At 36.1% G+C, this 24316-nt stretch overlaps 2 protein-coding genes and 1 pseudogene across 2 annotated transcripts; 1 reads left to right on the top strand and 2 right to left on the bottom strand.

Moving 5' to 3' along the window:
• Positions 1-4465: 4465 nt before the first annotated feature.
• LOC137708097 (F-box/kelch-repeat protein At3g06240-like) lies at positions 4466-6018 on the bottom strand. The gene has a single exon (XM_068447088.1). It carries the CDS (start codon positions 6016-6018, stop codon positions 4837-4839), a length of 1182 nt encoding a protein of 393 aa, XP_068303189.1. The 3' UTR covers positions 4466-4836.
• Positions 6019-14596: 8578 nt separating this feature from the next.
• LOC137708108 (F-box/kelch-repeat protein At3g06240-like) lies at positions 14597-15944 on the bottom strand. Its single transcript, XM_068447102.1, has one exon. It carries the CDS (start codon positions 15942-15944, stop codon positions 14724-14726), a length of 1221 nt encoding a protein of 406 aa, XP_068303203.1. The 3' UTR covers positions 14597-14723.
• Positions 15945-19786: 3842 nt separating this feature from the next.
• LOC137708110 (putative F-box protein At3g17490) lies at positions 19787-21031 on the top strand (annotated as a pseudogene).
• The last annotated feature ends 3285 nt before the right edge of the window (positions 21032-24316 follow it).

Here is a 24316-nt window from a genome sequence, read left to right on the forward strand (position 1 = left end):
TTTCGGATAGGATTTTTAACCAATCTCGTCATGCCACGTGTCATTATCCGAACATACTATTTTGTGAATAAATTTCCGCTAAGATTTTCAACCAATCTCGACAAGCCACGTGTCACTTCCTGTTTACAATAATATAGGCAAGATTTCGATAAGATTTTCAAGCAATCTTGTCACGCCACGTGTCATTATCCGAACGTACTATTTTGTGGATATATTTCTGATAAGATTTTCAACCAATCTCGACACGCCACATGTCACTTCCTGTTTACAATAATTTAGCCAATATTTCAATAAGATTTTCAACCAATCACGTAGTGCCAAGTGGCATTGTCCAGAACCTTATCTTTTCTTTTTTTTCGTCCATATAAACCTTACATCCCTACATCCATCCTCACACTAAACTCAATCATTTTTTTTAGCTCAGAATCCTTCTTTATCATTTTCAAATCTTGAGTTCTTACAATGTCTTCTTTAAGGAGAGTGTATAAACAGTTGCAAGAGCAGCAGAAAAGGTTGTTGGCACAATAGGAAGAATTGGTTAATCTTGACGAAGGTGGAGGTGGAGATGAGGCCTTCGCAATGGAGGAGGATGAGGATGATCACCATAGAAGGCGGAGGGCCTCACATTCCCACCGTATCATGGAAGCTGTGGGTCAAATAGCCAAACCCAGACGTGCGGGAAACATCGATAGAAGAAGGGAAAGACAAGGTAAAGATCTCTTGGAAGATTATTTTATTCCCAACAGTGTTTTCCCTGATCATGTTTTTAGACGTTGTTTTAGAATGCAACGAAGTTTGTTCGATAAAATCATGAGTGCTGTTTGCAACCATGATCCATACTTTGTGCAAAAAGAGGATGTTTTTCATGTTCTAGGTCTTCTTCCTGAGCAAAAAATTATGGCTGCCTTGCGAATGCTTGCATATGGAGCATCTGCATATCAAGCGGATAAGATCGCAAGGATGTGAAAAACAACTGTTCTGGAGTCCCTGATGCGGTTTTGCTCTGCAATTGAAGCCCTCTACACCAATGAGTACCTTCGGAAACCCACGCCAAGGGACATGCGAAGGCTTCTAAGGAAGGGTGAGATGCAAGTCTTCCCTGGCATGATTGAAAGCATCAACTGCATGCACTGGACTTGGAAAAACTGTTCAAGTGTGTGGCAAGGAGCTTATTGGGACAGAAAATGAGCCAAAAGCATCATTTTGGAAGCAGTGGCTTCATTTGATACATGGATTTGGCATGCTTTTTTTGGTGTTCCAGGAACTCAGAATGACCTAAATTTCCTTGCCCAATCTCCAGTGTTTGACGAACTGCTACAAGGAAATGGGCCGAGATGCACATATTAGGTTAATGGTAATAAGTACGAGGGACCATACTACCTTGCAAATGGAATTTACCCAAGGTGGTCAACATTTGTCAAAACAGTGCCATATCCACAGAGTGAAAAAGAAAAACACTTCCAAAGTGTTAAGAGGGGTGTAAGAAGGATGTCGAGCGTTGTTTTGGTATCTTGCAAGCTCGTTGGGTGATTGTCAGGGCTACAGTTAGAATGTTTAATGTCGAGGCTCTTCGATCCATCATGATGACGTGTATTATTCTCCACAACATGATTGTTGAAGACAAGTATGATTATGATGCCGTCGATGAATACGAGCCAGATCCGATGAACAACTCAAGAACACAAATCTACTAGGCTCATGATCGGACCGAATATCCCGTGCAACACGAGCCGTTGGAACGGGATGGACGTTATAATGAATTGATCGTTTAGCGGTACACTTCATTGCAAGAGCTATACTGGCACGTAACCTGCCAGAATGACTTGATTGACCACCAATGGGGATTGCACGAAGGCGAAGATAATTAAAATAAGGCTTGTGGTTGAAGAATAAAGTGTATTGTTTTTTAAGTAATCTTATTTAGTGTGTTTTTTTTTAAACGTTTATATGGTAAGGTTATGTAATTTTATTTGGTGTTTTTTTTAAAAGTTTATTTGGTGAGTTTATGTAATCTTATTTGATGTGTTTAAATAAAGTACAAAAAATAAATAAGAAATTAAATAAATTTCTAAAAATAAATAAGAAATTAAATAAAGTTCTAAAAATAAATAAGAAATTAAATAAAGTTCTAAAAATAATAACAAATTACATAACAAATTAAATAAAGTACTACAAATAAATACGAAATTATACAAAGTCTGTGGAGTTAGGATATGTGGTGCTAGGATCTTCGTTGCTAGGATTTCTGTAGCTAGAACCCTCTCGACTTGTTTCGGCATCTCTTGCACGCCTCCTTCCCGCGACATCTCTTTTTTCCGATGTCCAAAAATATTTTGAATTCGGAGACAGTTCTACTAGAGACTTGTTCATAGTGTCACGATCTGCTTGAGCCATCCTTTCTTCTCTAAGCATCTCATTCTCTCGATGAAGTGCTTCTCTAATAATCTTGTTTTCTCGATTAACTATTTCTTTTTGTCACTCAGCCGCCGCATCACGAGCCTCAGTAGCTGCTATTATTGCTGCCATAGCAGTAGCTTTTTCCTCATCTCTAGCCATTTCCCACGCCATGTTCAGTTCACCATGGCGAGCAAGTTCCTCCATATATTTAATGTAGTCATTTTTGGAAGAACTACCTTTTTTTCTTTGATGCCTTTTTACCTTGAGGCTTGAGGGACTGACGAGTTGGTTAGGTCTCCGGCACTTCTTCAGGCGTCCCTTCGGTGTCTTCAAATGTGTTGGATTCTTGTTCGGCCGTGTCTGCTTCTGGCGAACTGTGTAGACCCATACCGTGCATGACAACTTCTGGACCAGTTGCCACAATTTTGTATCTAGGGCAATCTTTGACAATTTGCCAACATTCCCATTTGTTGAATGATTTGTTACAGTTCTTTGCATTGTAGAATGCTTGTGCTTGTAGTGTCTATAAAAATGTGGGATAAGATAGTATTAAAAAATACGGGTGTAACACAAATAAATAAATTAAAATATTGATGCGCGTGGAATGCATATAAATTACATAAGAAATTACATAAAAATTAAATAAATTAAAATATTGACGTGTGTGGAATGCATATAAATAAGTAAAAATATTGTTACCTGATCCGCTAAACTTGTCCCACTACGCAGATTACCGGAAGCATAAGAGATGGCATTTTTCCAACAAGTAAAGGATGCGTTGAGTTTTTTCCAACAACCTTGAAGACCTTGACTAGATCTGGCATCTTTTTCATGTACATCGCAAAACACTTTCGTAATTTTACTCCACATTTCTCGCTTATCCATCTCATTACCCGTAATCGGGTCATGAGTAGTGTGAACCCAACATTCACATAACGTAACATCTTCAATGAGCTTCCACGAAGTCATTTTTTTCTCTCAAAGTGTACAAAATATTCAAATGTAGAAAGTGTAGAAAGTGTAGAAAATATTGAAATGTGGTGTAAGGTGGAAGATGAGGGTTAGGTATTTATAAAAAAAAAATTAATTTTTTAAAATTTTTTTGTATTTAAAAAAAAATCATAATTTTTAATAAATTTTAATGTTGTTAATTAATCTAGACCATTGGATTTGAAAAATATTCAAATCCAACAGCCAACGAGCTGCCACGTGGCCAACGGTCAAAATTCTGACCATTGGGCCTTTTTTTTTTTGTTTTTTTTTATTTTTGGTGAAAAAAATGTGGACCGTTGATCTGTGATCTGTGATCAGACGGTCCATTTTAAAAGTCAAATTTAAATTTTTTTTACAGTTGGAAATCCAACGGTCTACAAAAACTAGTCGTTGGAAATCCAACGGTCTACAAAAACTAGTCGTTGGAAATCCAACGACACTGAGGAGGGCCACATAGCCCTAATCTGGGTGAACACAAGTTGGCTGACAAGCGGGCCCCGCCGCTTGCACCCTTGTCTCCTACTCGCGCCCAGTCGCGAGTGTGCTGCACGCGCCAGCCAAATAGGCCGGCCTCTAGGTCTGTCCGAAATGGGCTGGTTCTTGCCTGGCTTGGGTTGGGTGCCAGATTGTTTTGCCGGCTGGAGCACTTTGACAGGGTGCTGGGCTATTCCACCTCCGGTGGAACTGCTCTAAAGGAATGTTATCTTGGAGGAGTTAAATCCATACTTAGGTCCTTTTATGTGCCTTGAAAACAAGGAGTTTATCATTTTCTTGTGCTAAACACCCCAAAAAAAAAAAAAAAAAAAACCAAGGATCGCAAATTGATCAAAAAGAGATTTTGAGCCAGTGAACAACCTTTGAGTACTGGGGGAATGCAGGACAGTAAAGCAAAGTGAATAAACAAAGGGATATATCAGCAAATATTCAAGAAACATTGATAACTAAGCGAAACATAAAGACAATAGCGTGAAAGTAAGTAACAAATACGAGCCATCGAGCAAGTTTTTTACGTAGTCGGGCAAGTTCTTGTAGTTGTGGGCAATGTACTAACAAAGGGCTTTTTTTTTTTAAAAAAAAAAAACAAAGAAAATCAATAAATCAAAATGAAAGTAGCAAAACTATAAATACAAGAGAATGTCTTAGTTATAGAGGGAATGCTTGAAAAGTAAGCGGCAAAGCTTTAAAGAAGTCTTTTGATTTGCGTTGAGCGTCTCTTTATCTAATCCCTTTGCCGCCTTTTATAGAAGCCTTTTTTCTTCAAAATTAAGTCCTTGTAACTCGGTTCATTCCCTTTTCTCCAATTGTGATGTGATGTTTGTCAGAGGATTAGTCCTTATTTGGATACTCGAGCTCGGATCCTCTCCGATTTACAAGTTTTTCCACGAAAACTAAGTGTTATACCATGCATCCAAATTAAATAGGAGACAATGGAACTTTGTCCTCAACTTACTTGATTGGAACAATAGTTTCCACATAAATAAGAGCTTCGAAATCTATAACCTCACTGACAGTAAGAGGAATATGAATATACTTGAGATTTCGGGTACTACAATTATAAGAGGTGGCTTTTCCATCGGAAGCAAGCATAAGAAGCTCGTCACTTTTCCAAAATGTCAATGGTTGCTTAATGCCTTGTAAGGGTCCAACGGTTAGGAGTTTTGTCCATGAACTCTTAACTCCGTCATAGTCGTCCATTACCCATATTTCACATGATTGAGAATCCTCACTTGGATCAAAACGAGAGCAAAAGGAAACAAGGGATTCATTACGAAGAAAAATATAATCAAAACTAAACCCGGATTCTCTACTAGTAGGGAATTGTATTATATGAAATATCTCATTACCTAAATCAAATGAAAGTATGTATTCCTTGCCATCCGTTGCATACAAATAAAAAAATCCCTTCAAGTACACTGAACAAGACCAGGAATAAGTTTTACTTGATATATCAATCTTGATCTCTTTCCAAGAGTTGGAAGCCATGGTATAAACCTCAGCCGTGTGAGGAAGAGCAATACGATGATAATATGTTTGCTCATCATCTGAATACTCGCAATTTTCTATAATTCGCACAACCTTGTATTGTTTAGCTTTGCAATCATAGCCAAATCCCATTGCTTGAAAGGTTGTTTCCAATTCGAATTTTCCCTTGGGATGGGGTAGAAGAAGGCAAGAATCGGGAAGTTGCCTGAATTCCCTATTTCCAGGATTGCATAAAACAACATTTTTCCCTGTTATTACACAGACAATCCCATTGCAACAACCGTGAATCAGTACTGGGTGATGGTCTTCCATTGGAAACGGAATGTTTAGGTCCTCAACATCATAATGAAGGTTGTGCTTATCACTATCAATGGAAAGATTAATAATGGACCATAAAATTTCATATTTCCAACTCTCGTCTGGGAAAATGTGAGCCTGAGAACGATTGAGAAGGATAGAAGTTGAGGACGAGAGGTTATTGTCCATGGAATTGCTGAGGTGTTTGGCCACAAAACTTGGACTCTTGATGAGAGTGCACCAAGACTTGCGTATGCATTTGAATCGCATCAGAGACTTAGGCGGCAACCTGGACAGGATTTCAACCACCTTATCTTCAGGAGTTTCATTTTCATGCACCTGGGACATTTTGGCAGTTTTGCTCCACTGGAATTCTGCACACGTATATATATACACAGGAAAGAACACCAGTTTGAGTGACAAACTAAATTAAACCCCAAGTCCCTAAGGCCTGGTAGATCAAAGTTCGATTATTAAACATATCACCACATAAGATGCCAAAATCCAACAGTACTAAATAAACTTGGAGTTCCATAACCACAACGTATATAGCTATCAAAGAAAAGATGGGCGATCCACAGTTGGCGTTTTTTGAGTTTTCCAAAGAAAACAAGGGTGATCCATTTAGTTTCGAGTTTTATGGAGAATCATATGTTCAAATTTACTATTTTTAATATATTATTTTTTATTGATACAAAAATAACCATTCGGGTATTACATTTTAATTCTACATTAGATTAACTAAGGAAGAAAAATTCACATGATACCCCTACATGGGCCCGCATGTAACATGATTTTAATTAACTAAGAAAAGAAAATTCACAAATTCATACAAGAGTTTTAGTTAATCAAGTAAAAAATTTTCATTAAAAATACAATCACATAACCACTTTTCATCTAAGTTTACCCCAATTTTTAATTACACCCCCAATTTCTGAACTTCACTATAGACCGACATCATTTTTTCTCTTCTGTATTATTCAATAGAAACCAAAATGTTGGTTTTGATTAAAACTCTTCTTTTGTCTTTTGACGCAATTAAAAAAAAAAAAAAAAAAAAAAAAAAAAAAAAAAAAAAAAAACGTAAGTGGTTGGATAAACTTAGGTGAGAAGTTGTGTTTATTTAGAACTCACAACTAATTTAATATATATGAAAATGGTCATCTGGAGGTATGCAAGTGACCGTACTATACAAGCAGCAGTACTAGCTAGGCCCGCTCTTAATACTGGATACCCTTGGCTGCATAAATATTGTGCTGATTGTTTGTGTGGGCGGGGGCAGAAATATCCTAAAAGTTCTGGAGACGACATATGGACTTTTTCTAAAGAAAACAAAAATGCCCTTATTAAATAAGTACGGTGCACAAATATTCTCATGCGTAATTCAACATCTATGGAGGCTTAACCAGCAAACTACAACATCACCAAGCTCAAATCTTTGTTTTAGAATTCTGATCATGGAAAATGTAATTGTTGCTAAGTGTGAAGACAGTTGCTTAAGTTATATGAAGATTACACGCTATGTTAGTGATGAGTCCCAGGTGGAAAACTATTGGGAAGGTCTCAAAAGCCTTTTTTAACAAATACATGCAGACTCTGAGACTAAAGGGTTAAATAAGATTAGATACATGTTCCGACTGAATAACTAAACTAGGATTTGGGAGATTGACTAAGAGCAAAACCTGAGATTTAGCAGAAATTTCATAGAAGCATCAAGAAGAGAAGCAGCATTGGAGCTCTATGGTTGTTCAGGTTATCATTTGGACATTAGGATTGAATTAGAATTGAGAACCCTTTAAATTCAAGCCATATTAGGGTAGAGGAGAATGAAATTTCACTTTGAGGGGACTAGACGTGAAAAAAATCCTCCGTTTCTAATCCGACTGTTTTGAAAGGGATTGGAATGGATAAGTTTTCGACTGAGTAATCCATCTTCTACCTACAAGTTGAATTTTTTATTTCTTCCATCAACAAACGTTAAAAATTGTACCCATTCATATCCAATACTATCCTCGATCTATACCAAATGAGGCCTATTTAAGTTCATTAATCTGACATTTAACTTTTGCATTCACTACTACAGAAAACATCTTTCGCGAGAAAACAAGTTCATCGTGCAAAGCCGTCGTGCTAAATTTGGGGCAACGAAACCTTCATCGCCTAGAACTCGTCACGCAAAGGTTGAGAAGCAAACAATTGTGCAACAAAGGAGAAAACTTTGTCGCGGAAGACCTTTTCACGACGTGAACTAGCGACAAAGGTACTCTTCACACTAAAGTTTAAGGGAAGAAGGAATGTCGTCAAGTCAAGTTTAAGGTTATGACAGAGCATCGTTGTGTTTAACTTTAGGCGATGACAAGGCTTCTTTAGGTAACACATTGTGCGGGGACGGGGCTTCGTCGGATAAAGGGATGCAACAAATTTGTCCTATCATATTCGGTTTTCAAGTATTTTTTATTTTTTATTTATAAATATGTCGTCATTCCAACTTTCTTGCGACGAAAGAGTTCCAAGCTTTAAATCTTAGGTGACGAACGTTGTTCATTGTGCAAAAAATTTTAAATAATCTTTATTAAATTACAGATTAATTAATTTTTTTGTTAAATTACATATTTTAATTTATTTAAAAGACAAAAAGAATAATTAGATTAATTATTATTTATATTATATGTATATGTACGTACAAGCCAAAAAAATATCCTAATACAAAAAATAAAAGAATAAAAAACATTAAAAGCCAGTGGTCGGGGTTTGTTGAGTCGAATGGCTGGGTATGTGCTGTATGGAATGGCTGGGAACTTGATAACTGAGCTAGCTGGGAAGCTGAGGATGGCATGGGAAACTGAAAGCCGGACAATTGGAGGGCATATAAGATTTGGGATATCTGATGGCCTTGGACCACAAGCTACTGCTTCAGGTCATTAACTTGTGTCGTCAACGTGGCAACCTGTCCCAAGGTCTGCCCGGAAGAAGATGAGGCAGCAGTATCATGGTGTCGAGCATTCTTCATCCTCTGATAATCCCTACTAGGCCTACAACTGAGTGTCTGATCCAGAGTCTCAGCCATGATCTTAAGACTCGCATCCTCGGCCAGAATCATGTCCTCAATAAGGGTGTCCAAGGAAAGCTGTGATGCTTCTCCACCATAGTAGAATGTAATAAGAAAATACATATTAATATTTTAATATTTATAAATGTAAGAATAATAACAATTACATAAACTTATATGCAATTGCTTAGTTGTCTAATTGTCGGGTCGAACATAAACTTCCTTGAACATGTCGGTCTTCCGGAACTTAGAACCCTCCTAAAGAAAAAGTTAAAAAATTTGTTATTAATCCTAATAGAAATTAATATGTATTACAATTTAAAAAGGGAATTGTTATTGGCACTCCAAAAATCTCATTCTACACTCCAAACTTTCTATATTTGGAAAGAAAAATACACTAGTGAAGAGTGTAGAATGAGATTTTTGGAGTGCCACTAACATTTCCCTTTAAAAATGATATACTTTTACCTGACATTGTTTCTCCAACATATAGGAGAAGGGCCTCGAATTGAAGTAGCAGAGAAGTTTCTTCTTCGACCTATTGATCATGTTGCCAAAGTCAAGTTAGTGAATGATTTTAGACTCAAGCAGTGGGCAAGAGAATTAAACTATTTAGATTGCGTTACCAGAGATGAACCCTAGATGGGTTTATTTATACCGTGGGGAGGAGGACCTTTTTAGGATAAAATCATTGTTCTAAGGCAGGAGAATCCTAGAGGATATCTAGAAGTAGATATTGCACCCTCTTAGGAGTTGTGATTACTTGTGGTGCACGCTAATTCTGAGATTGTAAGAACTCTAAGACTTATAGGATATGATTATGTCCATATCCAGATCAGATCGCATGTCTTATAGAACAAACATGGTTATCTAGTGGAGTTCCTAGGACTCAGCCTATTGCCTCGAGGTAAAGTTATGGTGTCACCGCTACTCTATATGATACAACTCTTCCTAGAACTGGTTAGTCCATGACTGGACTTCTAAGGCAACTGTATTTGGATCAGCCTTACTCCGGCCCTGGAAAATCATGGTCCCACAATTGCCCCTAACTATCTGCCTGAGATGCAACCTATTCCCCTTGAGGATGGATTGTTATCCAAAGACCATGCATTTCAGAGTAAGCTGAAATATGTAACGTTGCGAGCTAGTCCTATTCATTAAAAAGGGTAATTGAGTTGTTCTTGGTTTTCGTCATGCATCCATCTGAATTTAACCATCATGATGATGCATGCCTCTGTTTTGCATGCATACTTCTCATTGATTAGCCTTGATTCTGCCTAGATCGATCTCTAGGCTGGCAACTCTTCATTTTCAATGATTTAAGTAGCCCCCTTAGGTCACTGTTCCCTTCATTCTTCTATCTTATGTGCCATAAAACCTGTTTTCACCTTAAACTACCTCTCCAATCCTAGTTTTCCTCTTGGTTTTTCGTTGAAGAAAATTCTAATCCCAGAAAGTCATGTTGTGTAAAGTAATTTTCACCACGTTCTCAGGAATGCTGATAAGCTCATATTTATATATATTTTATATCAAATTCACTTGTCTTTTCTTAGTTAGTTCCTTATATTTTTGAGTTATTTACTTTGTTTTTGTGTTTTGTAGGATTTGTCAAGCAAAGAAAAGAAAAATAGCACAAGTGAGATTTTAAGTAACAAATTCGTCAAAACTGTCTGTGCAGGTCAGCTGACTTTGGAAGCAAGTTGAGGACAGCTCATAATGAATTAGAGAATGAGCCTTACATGCTTGGAAAGCTACGGATGTCTATTTGCTGGAGCATTTCGCGGATTTTTAATATCATTTTTCTAGAAGAAGTTATGGCCGTTTTAACACTGAAAGGTTCCCAAGAGGCTGAGCAGTTTGTAACTGACAAGAAAGCATTGAAAGCAATAAATCTAATAAAACTAGTAGCCAAAACTGATGCAATCAAGAACAAACCAGCTGACACCTATTCAAATATCAGAGGAAATGGAATTAAAGATGAGGATTAAGAGGGAGTTATTGGCATAAAGGCTACCCAAGGAGTTACAATTGTTTTATTACCATTTCCTCTCACTTATTGTCATCACTAAATGGCTATTAGTGGGTGAGTTAAGGAGAAGAAAATGATGCAGCAAGAATTGGTTTAAAAGTAGTGTTGGGGAAGAAAGGAAAGAGGAGAGCCTTAGTCGATTTCTTTCGGTTCTATTTTCTCAAACTCATGTCTATCTTTTGTTTTAACTTAAGGATTGTGTAACTAAATTTTTAGTAGTTAGGGGCTGTTTGAAGCCCCGAATATGATTGCAAGTTTGTTATGACATTTCATTTGAATTACTTTTATGAATGAATGAAAATTGGTTCACTACTTGTCTCATTGATGAATTTTTTATGTGTTTTCTACGGATGCATACTTAGTAAGCATATCTAGGATTCTAACGCTATGAATATGTGTGTGCCTGCCCTTGTCGAATGAGGACCTACATATGTTCTAGAGTAATACTTGTTAATTGCGATTAACATGTGAACCAATTTCTAGGATAAGTAAGACAACGCCAGTACTTACGATGCCTTGTGATGACTCAAACTCTTTTCGTTCTTAATGATTTCTACTTGTTAAATCTATGAACACACCCTTCTAGATTGCATGTTAGGGACTAAGTTAAGTTGAAAACGCCATTCTCTTAACATACTACATAAGAAAGAGTAATAGGTTGGGTTCTAACATTGAGCCAACTTGAGCATCTTCATCCGAAAATGAAAGGAATTTGAATGAAACATAACATGTTTGCATGATTATTTGGTGGTGGATAGCAATTCCACTAACTTGTTTTTCTTAATTTGTGAACTACTTAAAAATCTGTCTCTGTCTTGTTTTTGTTCGATTTAATTTAAATATCAAATCAACTCCAAAAATCCCAAAAATTTGTGTGAGTATAGCTCTGTGTGTTTAGTATATGCATATAAAATTTCGTAGACTTTAGATAAGTGTAAGTCGGTCTAATAATTATTTTTCAGTGGCTGGTCAGTAGGGACAGCAGCCCAGTTTTTGTGACATTTTAAGTAGTTAGATAAAACAATCTTCCGCGGGAAAGACCCTTATTTTCATATGCTACAATTGACAAATATTATTGTTAATAAGGAAAATTAATAGGACATTTGTGTGCTACTTTGTGGTGTGCTTTTAATCCTATCAAATGCCTTCTTGCTTCTTGCAACTCGTTCTATAATATGCCCACTTCTTGTAACTTATTCTATAACGTTCATCCCTTGTAGCACTCTTCATCCAGTCTCCGATGAAGGATAGGATCTACACGAACTGCGAAGATTCGCTGGAAGGTCCTACATCGCCGCTTTCTTCCTCATCTGTTCCTCACTGATGGTGATGGTGATGGTTCTTTGTTCAAACATTCACCTATATGGCCCTCATGTGGCTTAAGTGTTGAAATCACACTAGAGTACCCATCACCAACCTTCTTCCTCGCTGGACATATAGTGCAGAATTTGCACCGGAGTCCAATTCATTTGAGATGATGAGATGTTTTTGTGGCTTTGATAATAAACATGCATTTGTGTACACCAAACTATTGTACTAATTTGATCTCCTTTGTAATTTTGATAATAAACATGCGTTTATGTAAGGATATTCCTATCTTTACGATTAGGAGCATTTTCCCTTTAGGCTTATGCTACTTGACTAGGCTTTTACAAGGCACCTATTCTGGGCTGGTGTTACCCTTATATAAGTCACATAGGCGTTTAAATTGGCTTTGCATCCAACTCACCATTTTCCTTAGACTATATATGGTTTTTTGGCCCATATTGGGTTTTACCATAACAGGATTTTGTGAGACTTATTTCAATAAGGAAGTTCGCTGTTTGAGACTAACGTGTTCTCAGATCAATATTGACGAGGCGGCTTCCCCAACTTTGTCGAACCTTATGTTACATCTACTTGAGTATTTACACATTCACGGAGAAGTGTTATGAATATTATTTAGTACGTGACTGTGTAAATCCTAGTTAGGTTTGGATTCTAGATTATCCATTATTCTAGCGATTCTTTCCTTATAGGATTGTACTTACTTGGAGGACAAGGTCATCCTCTCTTCTTGCTTTACTATAAATAAAGGCACTGCCATAGAGAGAATCACAAAATCCCAAAGCATTCTACAATTTCTCCACTCTCTCTCTCTCTCTCTCTCTCTCTCTCTCTCTCTCTCTCTCGTATAAAATACGCCACAAAACTTTTGAAATTCACAAGGCTTTTTGGCCAAATGATCTTGGAGTGACATAACTCCTCACTTTAATCCCTGATTATAAAAAATGATAGAAGTGGCCTTGAGTTTGACCGCTGTAAATCATTTTAGTCATTCCATGAAAAATTCGTCAATATCCTCAAGTCAAGTGGTTCATTTGACAAAAATACCCTTAAAATGGCGGTCACGTAGTTGTTCACGTGACAATTTAACGAGGATATCAATAGATCTTTCGCAAATGAACCAAAATAATTTATGGTGGATAAACTCAGGGACTAGTTTTATCAGTTTTCATTGTTAGTGACCAAAATAAGGAGTTATGTCAATCTCATAGATCATTTTTGGCTAAAACGGCAGTTATAACTATTGCTATTTGCAACAACAATTTCTTATTAAGGCTTTAGGGTTGAGTTTTAATCTAAAAATCAATTAGATATAGGAGAATTAGTCCATTGCTAAACATTTCATGTGGGTCATTTCTTCGTATTCTCACATCTTAGTGCAGTAATATTAGATGGTGGATACACTCATTATTTTCCTTGATGATTTTAAAATTATGAAATCATAAAATGCGTGTCGCTTCTTGCTGCTCAAAATGATACTTTTCATCAAATCTAGCTTCTTATAATTTTTGTTGTTTTATTGATGAGGGGTTACGGGCATAGTTAGTAAATTCACATATTATACACGAATTTACATATTTTGAAAAAAAATCTTCAATTTTTTTTCACATATTATACACGTTTTTTTTTTTAAAGTCAAACGTACAATACAAGTTTTAAACATGTAAATGCATATTTTTCATGTTTAATACCAGTTATTGTCACACATTTTTTAATAATACAATATAATTCACGTAATCAACACGTATTCTTAACTTAATATAATTATTTAATTAATTTAAATAAATACATAAATATTAAAGTTAAAAAAGTAGCTGAATTTTTCAAAGTCTTAGCAAAGTTGTTGAATAATACATGTACATATCTTTCACATATTATACCTATTCCGTATTTTACAAACTACCATTAGACCATCTTCAATGGTTGGGCTAAAAGCCAAATATTTTAGCCCAGAAAATTTAGCTTTTAGCCTAGAAACAGATTTTCTGCTCCAACCGTTCTAATCTAAAATTTTAGCTAGGGATTATTAAAGAATGAACTTAGGCTATTTTTTTTGTTAAATTAAGTTTTTAAAAAAAAAAATATGTAGACTATCGTAAATTAATTTTATAAACATTTTAATCTAAAAAAATTTAAATTCCGATAAATATTGGGTGAAGTCCACTCCGATTTCTGGGCTAAATTTTGGGGGGAATTTGGCCTTGGTTTAGGATTTAGCATTTAGCCCAAAATTTCCCCTTGGGTTGGATTGGGTTTGGGAGGAAATTTTGGGAGATAATTTGACTTTTAGCCCACCATTGGAGTTGATCTTAGGGGCTAAAAGGCTATAAATATTCTGCGTAAATTTTTTTAGAATCCCGAATTTTACTTGTAAAAGTTTGCACTTCTACGCTGGAAGGTTTAACTTTATTATGCTAAATGAGTCAAAAAATCTGAATTGTTATTATTAATTAACTCTAAAGAAAATAGTTATCATACACTTCCAAATAGAATAACATTACAAAATGTGAAAAGCACAAAAACTAAAGGCAGCCCATGATCAGCATAAATAGTACAAAGGCCACAAAGCAATTAAATTAAACGATGCAAACGCAAGCTTTATATCATGAATACAAATTAAATATGAAGAAATGGAATTTTGCACTCAACTCACTTGAGTGAAACAATACTTTTCACATAAATAAGAGCTTGGAAATCTACAACTCTATTGAGAACCGGAGGAATATGAAGATATTTGAGATTTCCAGTACTAGAATTATAAGAGGTGGCTCTTCCATCGGAGGCAAGCATAAGAAGCTCGTCACTTTTCCAAAATGTCAATGGCTTCCCAATGGCTTGTAAGGGTCCAATGATTAGTAGTTTTGTCCATGAACTCTTTACTCCGTCATAGTCGTGCATTACCCATATTTCACATGATTCAGACTTCTCACTTTGATCGTAACGAGAGCAAAACGAAGCAAGGGATTCATTACAAAGAAAGATATAATAAAACTTAAAACCGGATTCTCTTCTAGAAGGCAATTGTATTCTATGAAATATCTCATCACCTAAATCAAATGAAAGAATGTATTCCTCACCATCCGTTGCATACCAATAACAAAGTCCCTTCAAGTACACTTGACAAGAACAAGAATAAGTTTTAGTTGATATATCAATCTTGATCTCTCTCCAAGAGTTAGCAACCGTGGTGTATACCTCAGCCGTGTGAGGAAGAGGAATACGATGATAATATGTTCGCTCATCATCTGAATACTCAGAATTTTCTATAATTTGCACAACCTTGTATTCTTTAGCTTTGCAATCATAGCCAAATCCTAATGCTCGAAAGACCGTTTCCAATTCGAATTTTCCCTTGGGACGGGAAGGTAGAAGAAGGCATGAACTGGGAAGTCGCATGAATTCCCTCGTTGTAGGATTGCATAAAAGAATAATTTTACCTGCTGTTACACAAACAATCCCATTGCAATAACCGAGAATCAATACGTAATCATGATCTTCCAACGGAAATGGTATATTTAGGTCCTCAACATCATAATGAAGGTTGTGCTCATCACTATCAATAGAAAGATTAATCATGGACCAGAAAACTTCTTGTTTCCAACTATTGTCTGGGAAGACATGAGTCTGAGAACGGTTGAGAAGGATACAAGTGGAGGATGAGAATTTGTTGTCCACAGAATTGCTGAGCTGTTGGGCAACAAAACTTGGACTATTGATGAGAGTGCACCAAGACTTGCGTATGCATTTGAATCGCATCAGAGATTTGGGCGACAACCTGGACAAGATTTCGACCACCTTATCTTCAAGAGTTTCACTTTCATGCACCTGGGACATTTTGGCAGTTTTGTTCCACATGAATTCTTCACACATATATATACAGAGGAAAAAACACCACAAGTTTGAGAAACTAATTCAAACTCCGAGTCTTTAAGGCCTGGTAGGTCAAGGTTCAATTACTAAACATATTACTACTAAGATGCTAATATCCAATAGTACTAAATTAACTTGGAATTCCATGACCACAACATATATAGCTAGCTATCAAAGAAAAAAGAAGCGATCTAGTAAGTTTCGAGTTTTATGGTGGACCATACGTTTAAATTTTACTGTATTTATTTATTTTTTGTTTTTTTAATGATACACAAATAACCACTGAAATTTTACGTTTTAATTCTACATTAAGTTAACTAAGAAAGGAAAATTCACATAATCATACACAAGTTAATAAATTAAGCCATTTTTTCATTAGAAATACAATCACATAACCCCTTTTCATCTAAATTTACCCCAATTTCTATTTATACTTTGTAAAAAAGAAGAAACCACTTTGGAGATTTCAAATTTTCAAGAGACATGTGCACCAATTTCTATTTATACTTTGTAAAAAAGAAGAAACCACTTTGGAGATTTCAGATTTTTAAGAGGCATCTGCACATATGGAACATTAGAACTGCTAGGGCGTGGCCGAAGTGTGATCCAGTTCACCTAGTGGCCCAAACCCCAACCACCCCACCCCACCGCCCCCCCCCCCCCTCCCTCCTCCCTCCTCCTTAATTTTTTAGAAAAACTAATGAAAAGAGATTGAAAACTTTAAGTTTTAACGATATGAACAAAATAAGGGTAAAGTAAATAGTACCAAGTTTGACTTTTTAATGTAAAAATGTGGTTTTTCGTTAAAGTGAACAATACCGCGGGTTTTTTGTTAAAACTCCCTACTTTTTTAGTTTATATTTTTGCACAATTTTCCATGTAATTTGGATTAATTGTTTGGTGTTTTTGTCTTAATTTTTTGGAAGATTATCTTATGGATATTATTTTCTCAAATTATTAATTAAATAAATGAAAGTATATTTTTTTTCATGTGACCGATTCAATTAATTTATTTCTAGGTATGTTTAGTGGGAAAGTTAGTTGTCAATAATACAATGCAACTACAAACACCATATTGTGTGAACATCATTATTTTACTAATTTCATACCTAAAAATGCACCTCTAAAGGCCTTTTCAAGTCTATCCAACTTGAATAAGGGATACAACACCACCCATATCATGTTGTCCAATGGTACTAAAATAACCTTTAAAAGCCTTTTTTTTCTTTGAATATCAATAAAATTTTCCTCGTACCGTCAAGGTTCAATGTAAAAAAAGAGTTAATTAACACTTGGATCTCTGATAAGGAAGTTGATTGTGGATTATCAATAAGCCTGGAATTGAATCTTCCTTGGTCGGGTCAGAGCGCAAGCTAAATGGTTTTGGCTATTGTACTCTCACCGTCTAAATTTTCTTTCTATTAATGTACTAAAAAAATTACACAACTTAATATATGGTATTTGAAACTATCTACTAAATTAACAAGATACATTATTATTATACAGAAATAGGTAGAGAGCTAGAGACCCTTTGGTGGCTGGTTCAAAGAGCTTTCCATGGAAGGAGAAAATGAAAACTCCAATCACAGCATCAGTCAGCACATATAACTTCTTAGCCTTCTTCAAGATCCCCACCCAGCGCTTGCTGAAAGTAATCTGCCTATGCACCGGGTTCTCGATCCTCTTCATGTGAACGTACTCTATACCTTTGAGAGTCTTTTGATAGTAAGAGTAGGGGCCTTATCGTTCAGGTGCATATATATCCTCCTCCAGTGGCCAAGCCAGGATTTGCTGAGGGAAGGGGTGAAATTTAAAAGAGTACAAGATTCAATCGAAGCGGTTGCTTTCACATTAGAGAATGCAAAGTTTTGGATCAATATTCATAGCAGAAAATAGTCTCTCTACCAAAGCAGTTGTAAGCAATAATATCAAAGTCAATGTAAGAAGCTTAAATTGGTTGGGATTAGATCCTAAAAAAATGTTAGGCACTAGTCAAATAGCGGACTGAGACCTAGCAAGCCTAGGCGAGATCTAAGTAGGAGCCTAGATGGATTTAAATTATTGTAAAATAAGCCTTAAACAATATTTACATTGTTTTTAAAAAGTAATACAATATTTATAGATATTATGAGAGTTTAAGATAAATATGGTAGGAGTCTTAAAAAAGAAAATAAAAATACATACAAGAATAAAAAATTAAAAGAAGGAGAAAAATGAGTTAACAAACCACAAAAAAGAGGTGGGATCAGAAGATAAAAAAAAGGGACAATAATTGGGTACTCTCTAGTGAGTACCCATTATACTGAACTCATGAAGTGGCCCAATAAAAGTATAATCCACTTGTCATATCTAAAATCTCCCAAAACACTTACTGCCTTCGTTACCAAACACTCATCATCTTCCTCCTCCCAACTTCTATTTTTCAATCAATTCCAACCCTCTTCCCAGCGACTGCAACCCCAATCTTCTCTAACGAAACCATCTTCTCCCTCCCCTCTGCTATGGCTCTTCATCACCACACCCTAAATAAAACAAAGAACCAATATCCTTTGTTTGCCATGAATTCTCACTAGCCAAACACCACCCTCAAACCTTTCACCCACCAAATACCAGTGGGGACCACGGCAGAGCCATGGGAAATCTGGGTTGAACGAGGAGACAAAAGTGGTGTTGACGAAGGAGAGGGGTTGGAGAAGGAGACGGCAACCCGATTTTTTTTTCAAATATGGATAAACAACCAAATTTCATTGCAACCTGCCACCAATCCTTATCTCCTCCGGCGACCCACCTCCACTCACTCTTTTCTACAGGAAGAACGACTTGTTGTCCTTCTCTTGAACGACGGCTATTGCTGAAGACGGTTTCCCGCGCAGTAGCAGAAACCAAACTACCGAAGCGGGAATTCTCATTTTCAACGAGAACGGAGGGGCTAAAAGAGCGCTTCTAGTTGTGTTTTCCGGCAAAGGGAAGGGAGGTCGCCACTCCTCGCCCTCACGTATCTTCGCCATTGTCCTCCTCCTTCATCAGCTAGTCAATGATATTAAATGAAATATTTTTTTTTTTTAACTTGTGGTACGGTTCAGTTTCAGTTGGGTTTCCAATGTTCAAAACCGAAACCAAATTGTTTTTTCATACTGTAGTTTGGTTTCAAACCAATACCATTTCAGAACTGCAAAAACCGAACATTTTTCTAAGTTCACAACTGCATCGTCCTTATTTAGAAAAAGGTGAAAAAAATTCATTTTTGATGGAGCGTGGATAGAAATTAGGGTGAACTTAAATGCAAAGTGGTGTTTAAATAGAAAAGTTCTTAGTTGTAATAAGGAAGCAGTCATGTGATTGTATTTCTAATGAAAAAATAGCTTAACTAATTAAAATTCGTGTGAATATATGAATTTTCCTTTGTTAGTTAATTGAAATCATGTGATGTTACATGTTCGCCCATATATGAATATCATGCTCACCTCATCTATTTAATGTAGACTTATAAAGTAAAATTTGAATGGTTTTTATATGAATAAAAAATAAAAAATAAATAGTAAATTGAACGTATGAGTTTCCATAAAAATTGCAACTGACTAAATCGCCCATGTTTTCTTTAAAAAACTCGCCAAATCTGGATTGGCCTTGTTTTCTTCAATAGCTAAATATGATGCGGTTATGGAACTTCAAGTTTATTTAGTACTAATTGGGCATATGATGTGGTAATATGTTTAATAATTGAACCTCGATCTACCAGGCTTTAGGGACTTGGAGTTTGATTTAGTTTGTGTCTTAAACTTTCGTGTTCTTTACTGTGTATATATACGAGTGAAGAATTCATGTGGAACAAAACTACAGGGATGTCCTAGATGCGGAAAAGTGAAACTCCTGAAGATAAGGTGGTCGAAATCCTGTCGAGGTTGCCGCCCAAGTCTCTCATGCGATTCAAATGCATACACAAGTCTTGGTGCACTCTCATCAAAAGTTCAAGTTTTGTGGCCAAACGCCTCAGCAATTCTATGGACAACGAACTCTCAACCTCCACTTGTATCCTTCTCAACCGTTCTGAAATGCCCGTTTTCCCGGACAACAGTTGGAAATATGAAGTTTTATGGTCCAGGATTAATCTTTCCATTGATAGTGATGAGCACAACCTTCAATATAATGTTGAGGACCTAAATATATCGTTTCCAATGGAATACCATCATCCTGTATTGAGTCACGGTTATTGCGATGGTATTTTCTGTGTAATTACAGGGAAAAATGTTGTTTTATGGAATCCTGCAATTGGGGAATTCAGACAACTTCCGATTCATGCCTTCTTCTACCTTCCCCTCCTGATGGAAAATTCGAATTGGAAACGACCTTTCGGGCATTGGGATTTGGCTATGATTGCAAAGCTAAAGAATACAAGGTTGTGCGAATTATAGAAAATTGTGAATATTCTGATGACAAGCAAACATATCATCATCGTATTTCTCTTCCTTACACTGCTGAGGTATACTACACAACGACTGGTAACTCTTGGAAAGAGATCATTGATGTATCAAGTAATGCCTATCCATGTTCTTGTTCAGTGTACTTGAAGGGATTTTGTTATTGGTTTGCAACAGATGGCGAGGAATACATACTTTCATTTGAGTTAGGAGATGAAATATTTAACAGAATACAATTGCCTTCCAGGAGAGAATCCGGTTTAAGTTTTATAGTCTTTTTCTGTATAATGAATTAGTCACTTCTTATTGTTCTCATTACGATCCAAGCGAGGATTCTAAATTATTTGAAATATGGGTGATGGACGACTTTGATGGAGTGAAAGAGTTCATGGAAGAAACTCCTAACTGTTGGACCCCTTAAAGGCATTCGTTATCCATTGACACTGTGGAAAGGTGACGAACTTCTTATGCTTGCCTCCGACAAAAGAGCCACCTCCTATAATTCTAGTGCCGGAAATCTCAAGTATCTTCATATTCCTCCTATTATCGATGAGGTCATAGATTTCAAAGCTCTTATTTATGTGAAAAGTATTGTTCCAATTAAGTGAGTTAATGTTACAGTTTCATTTTCTCCTATTTAATTTGTATGTATGTGTTGACCCTAAAAACTATTTTGGGCCCAAACAATATGATATAAGGCTTGAGTTTGCACCTTCTAATTTTGCTTTCCATCCTTTGTACTATTTTTGCTTATCATTGGCTACCTTTAGTTTTCGGGCTTTCCAAATTTTGTAATATTATTCTATTTCAAAGTGTATGATAACTATTCTTCTACGATTAATTAATTAACAATAACAATTCCAAAATGTTCGTTTCAAAAAAAAAAAAAAAATCCATTATATTTTTCTTTTTTCTTCTGAATTCCCTTCTTAAAAACTTAATGAGTTTTTCCTCATTTAACATAATCAAGTTACAGGCCCTTTATGCAAAGGGGTTCCTATTTTTTTGGTTTTTTTTTTTTATAAAAATGGGGATTAGGTGTGGGTCCACTTCAAATCGAATTTTAACGATCTGAACTGTCTATTTTGTAAGTCTCGATTCATAGATCATCCTTACAAAAATTCAATTCAATCCAAAACCATTTGCCTATTTAATTATCAAGATCAAATTTCATTGTTTCTTATATAACAAAGTATTCGTTCATTTCTTTGAACCCAATTAGATGTCTTAAATATTTTCGATTTGGCTAATATTTTGCAAGGATGATCTATGAGGTACAACTTGAAAAATAGACGGTTCGGATCGTTAAAATTCAATGTGGTGTGGACCCCGCAACTAATCCCCATTTTTATAAATAAAAAACAAAAATAGGGATCTCTTCCCCTAAAGGTTTCCTATATAAATTTCAGGATGCTAAAAGAAATTTAGGCAAAAAGAATATTTATAGCCTTTTAGCCCCTAACCATAGTTAGTAAAATATGGAGCTGATATAGTATGTGAAAATACGTACGTGTATTATTCCGCAATTTTGCTAAAACATTACTTAGAAAACAAGAAAATTTTGCCAAATTCTTCTACTGTTCCTCATCAAACTTATTCCAATATATATATATATGCTGGTTGGGAATTGCTACTAGGCACCCACTATTTCTTGCTATAAAAGGGCTGCTAAAGGGTTACACAACAAATGCAAGAGTGAGTCATTTAGGGTTTTGGCAAAATTTCCCATCTCCAAAGGAATCCTACGACCTCTAATTAATTCTTTGTCTTCCTTCTCTTCGACAATATCCTCCGCCCTTCACAACCATAAGAATAATATAGAAAGAAATAATAATAATAAATAAATAAAATAAATAAAATAAAAATAATTTACTCTCTCAGAGAATGAATCTCAAACAATCCGTCAGCAAACTAACCGACGTCACACAGCGAATTACAAACCTTCTGCTTACCACTCAAGGCAAGGAGGAGAACATGGTGTATTCGCTGTTGGCCATTTATATAGGTTGTGCTGAGTTTGATAGCATCTGGATCAAACAATCCAACCGAGAACTAATTGCTCTCGTCCCTCTGGTTTTGGTCGATGGATCTCCTGGCGGAGGTCCATGCTTGTCCTTTGCCATTGGCCTTTGAGTCGAAAAGCCTGTCCCCCCTCAAGCCTTCTTTCAAACAAGTGGTGGACACTGTTTACAAGAAAGGTCACAACAAACTCGATTGCAAGAATAGGGCTGAAGAAGCGAATCCCAAAGTCAATTTCTGGTAGTCTTGGCATTCGTATTGTATTTTTCGTGTTCGTGTCATTTTCATGTTATACCCGATATCTTAACAAGTCTTGTTGTGTAATATCCGTTAAAGAAAACGAGTAATATGATCTAATCCTAAATCGACTTATTAATATTATCAAGTACTATGACTCATTACCCATTAAAAAAAAAATTTAAATAAATAAATAATGAAAATGAAAAAAAAAATTTGACATAAAAATAAAAAATATAATACTAAATTAGTATATGCATACCACGTTGTCACTAAATATTACTCTAAAACATAAAAAATAAAAAAATAAAAAAAAATAAAAAATAAAAAATTTGTCTTTCAAGTATTATGTACTCCAAAATTAGAGCATAATGAAAAAAATATTAGTACATTACTATAAAATACCAAAAATGTTCAAGGATATGCAAAACAAAGGGAGTTGCGTTTCAAGATTCAGGAACCTTGCTTGTTTATGTAACCTTTCACATTTTTTAGACTTGTACATTAAGGATTATGAATTTTGTTTATTTTGAACTCCCTTAAAAATACTATTCATGAGGGTTTGTATGGTTTTAAAATTCAAATGATGTTGTACCCATACTCATAGTGTAGAGGATGCGAGCACGAGCCTTTGCATCTTTTTTTTTTCTTTCACATTTTTCACACTTATAACTTAATTATTATAATTATTTTAATATGTTTGGTATTTTTAAACTACTTGATACTTTTATTTTAATGTGTTTTATAATTTTTTTAATCTCACTTTTTGTCACAACCCGTCCTGGAATTTTAATTCCGAGGACGTGAAGTTATGAAAATGCCCTTAAACGGGATTAAGGGGCGTAAAATATGTTGTAACTTGATGATTTGGGGATTGGGTAGGATCCCACCTCCCTCAAATCTCTCCCTCATTCCCGTACCTTGTCTCTCTCTCTCTCCTCCCTCACAAATCTCTCATTCACTCTCCGTTCTCTCTCTCTCCTTCGAACTCACACGGACCACCCACAAACCACCCTAAAACTATACCAACGAAGGATCTAAGACCACCATCGTACTCCTGAGGACCACACGAACACGATGGTACCAATTTCAGGTGAGTTTCACTTCGGAAAATATGGATTTCAATTTCACTGTGCGTGTACACTGTTCATGCACACGCAAAACTTGATGTTTTTGGGATTTTGAAGCTTGTAGGAAGCTTGGTGAGGTCCTAAGGAAGCTCGGAGTGCTTCGTTTGAAGGATTTGGACGTCGGGATCACGAACTGTAAGTTTGGCCGAATTTTCGTATTTTTGGAAAAGTTTGATTCCGTTGTTTTTAGGCCATAAAACTAGTCCAAAGTGGTAGATTATGATTAGGGCTTCATTTTGGTATAGATTACGTGAAAAATGGACGTAAGAACAAGGAGAATGACAAGTTCAAAGTTTGGCCGGAGCTTTCGGGGCTTTTTCTGGCGAATCCACGGCGAGTTAGGGGTCGAGGAAGGTATGGATGTGTTCGTCTCGTCAATACCTTCATTTTGATATATAGTACGTCGAAAATGGTTAAGAAATGAAGAAGTTATGACACTTTGAAGTTTACCCAGAAATTCCGGCAAAACACCCACCGCCGGCGAAACCAGTCCGGCGACGCGAGGAAGAAGACGCGCGCGTGGGCAGCGCGTGAACAGGGAGCGTGGGGGCGCGTGAGAGCTCCAAAT

This window comes from Pyrus communis, chromosome 11 (genome assembly GCF_963583255.1).
Source record: "Pyrus communis chromosome 11, drPyrComm1.1, whole genome shotgun sequence".
Lineage (NCBI taxonomy): Eukaryota > Viridiplantae > Streptophyta > Magnoliopsida > Rosales > Rosaceae > Pyrus > Pyrus communis.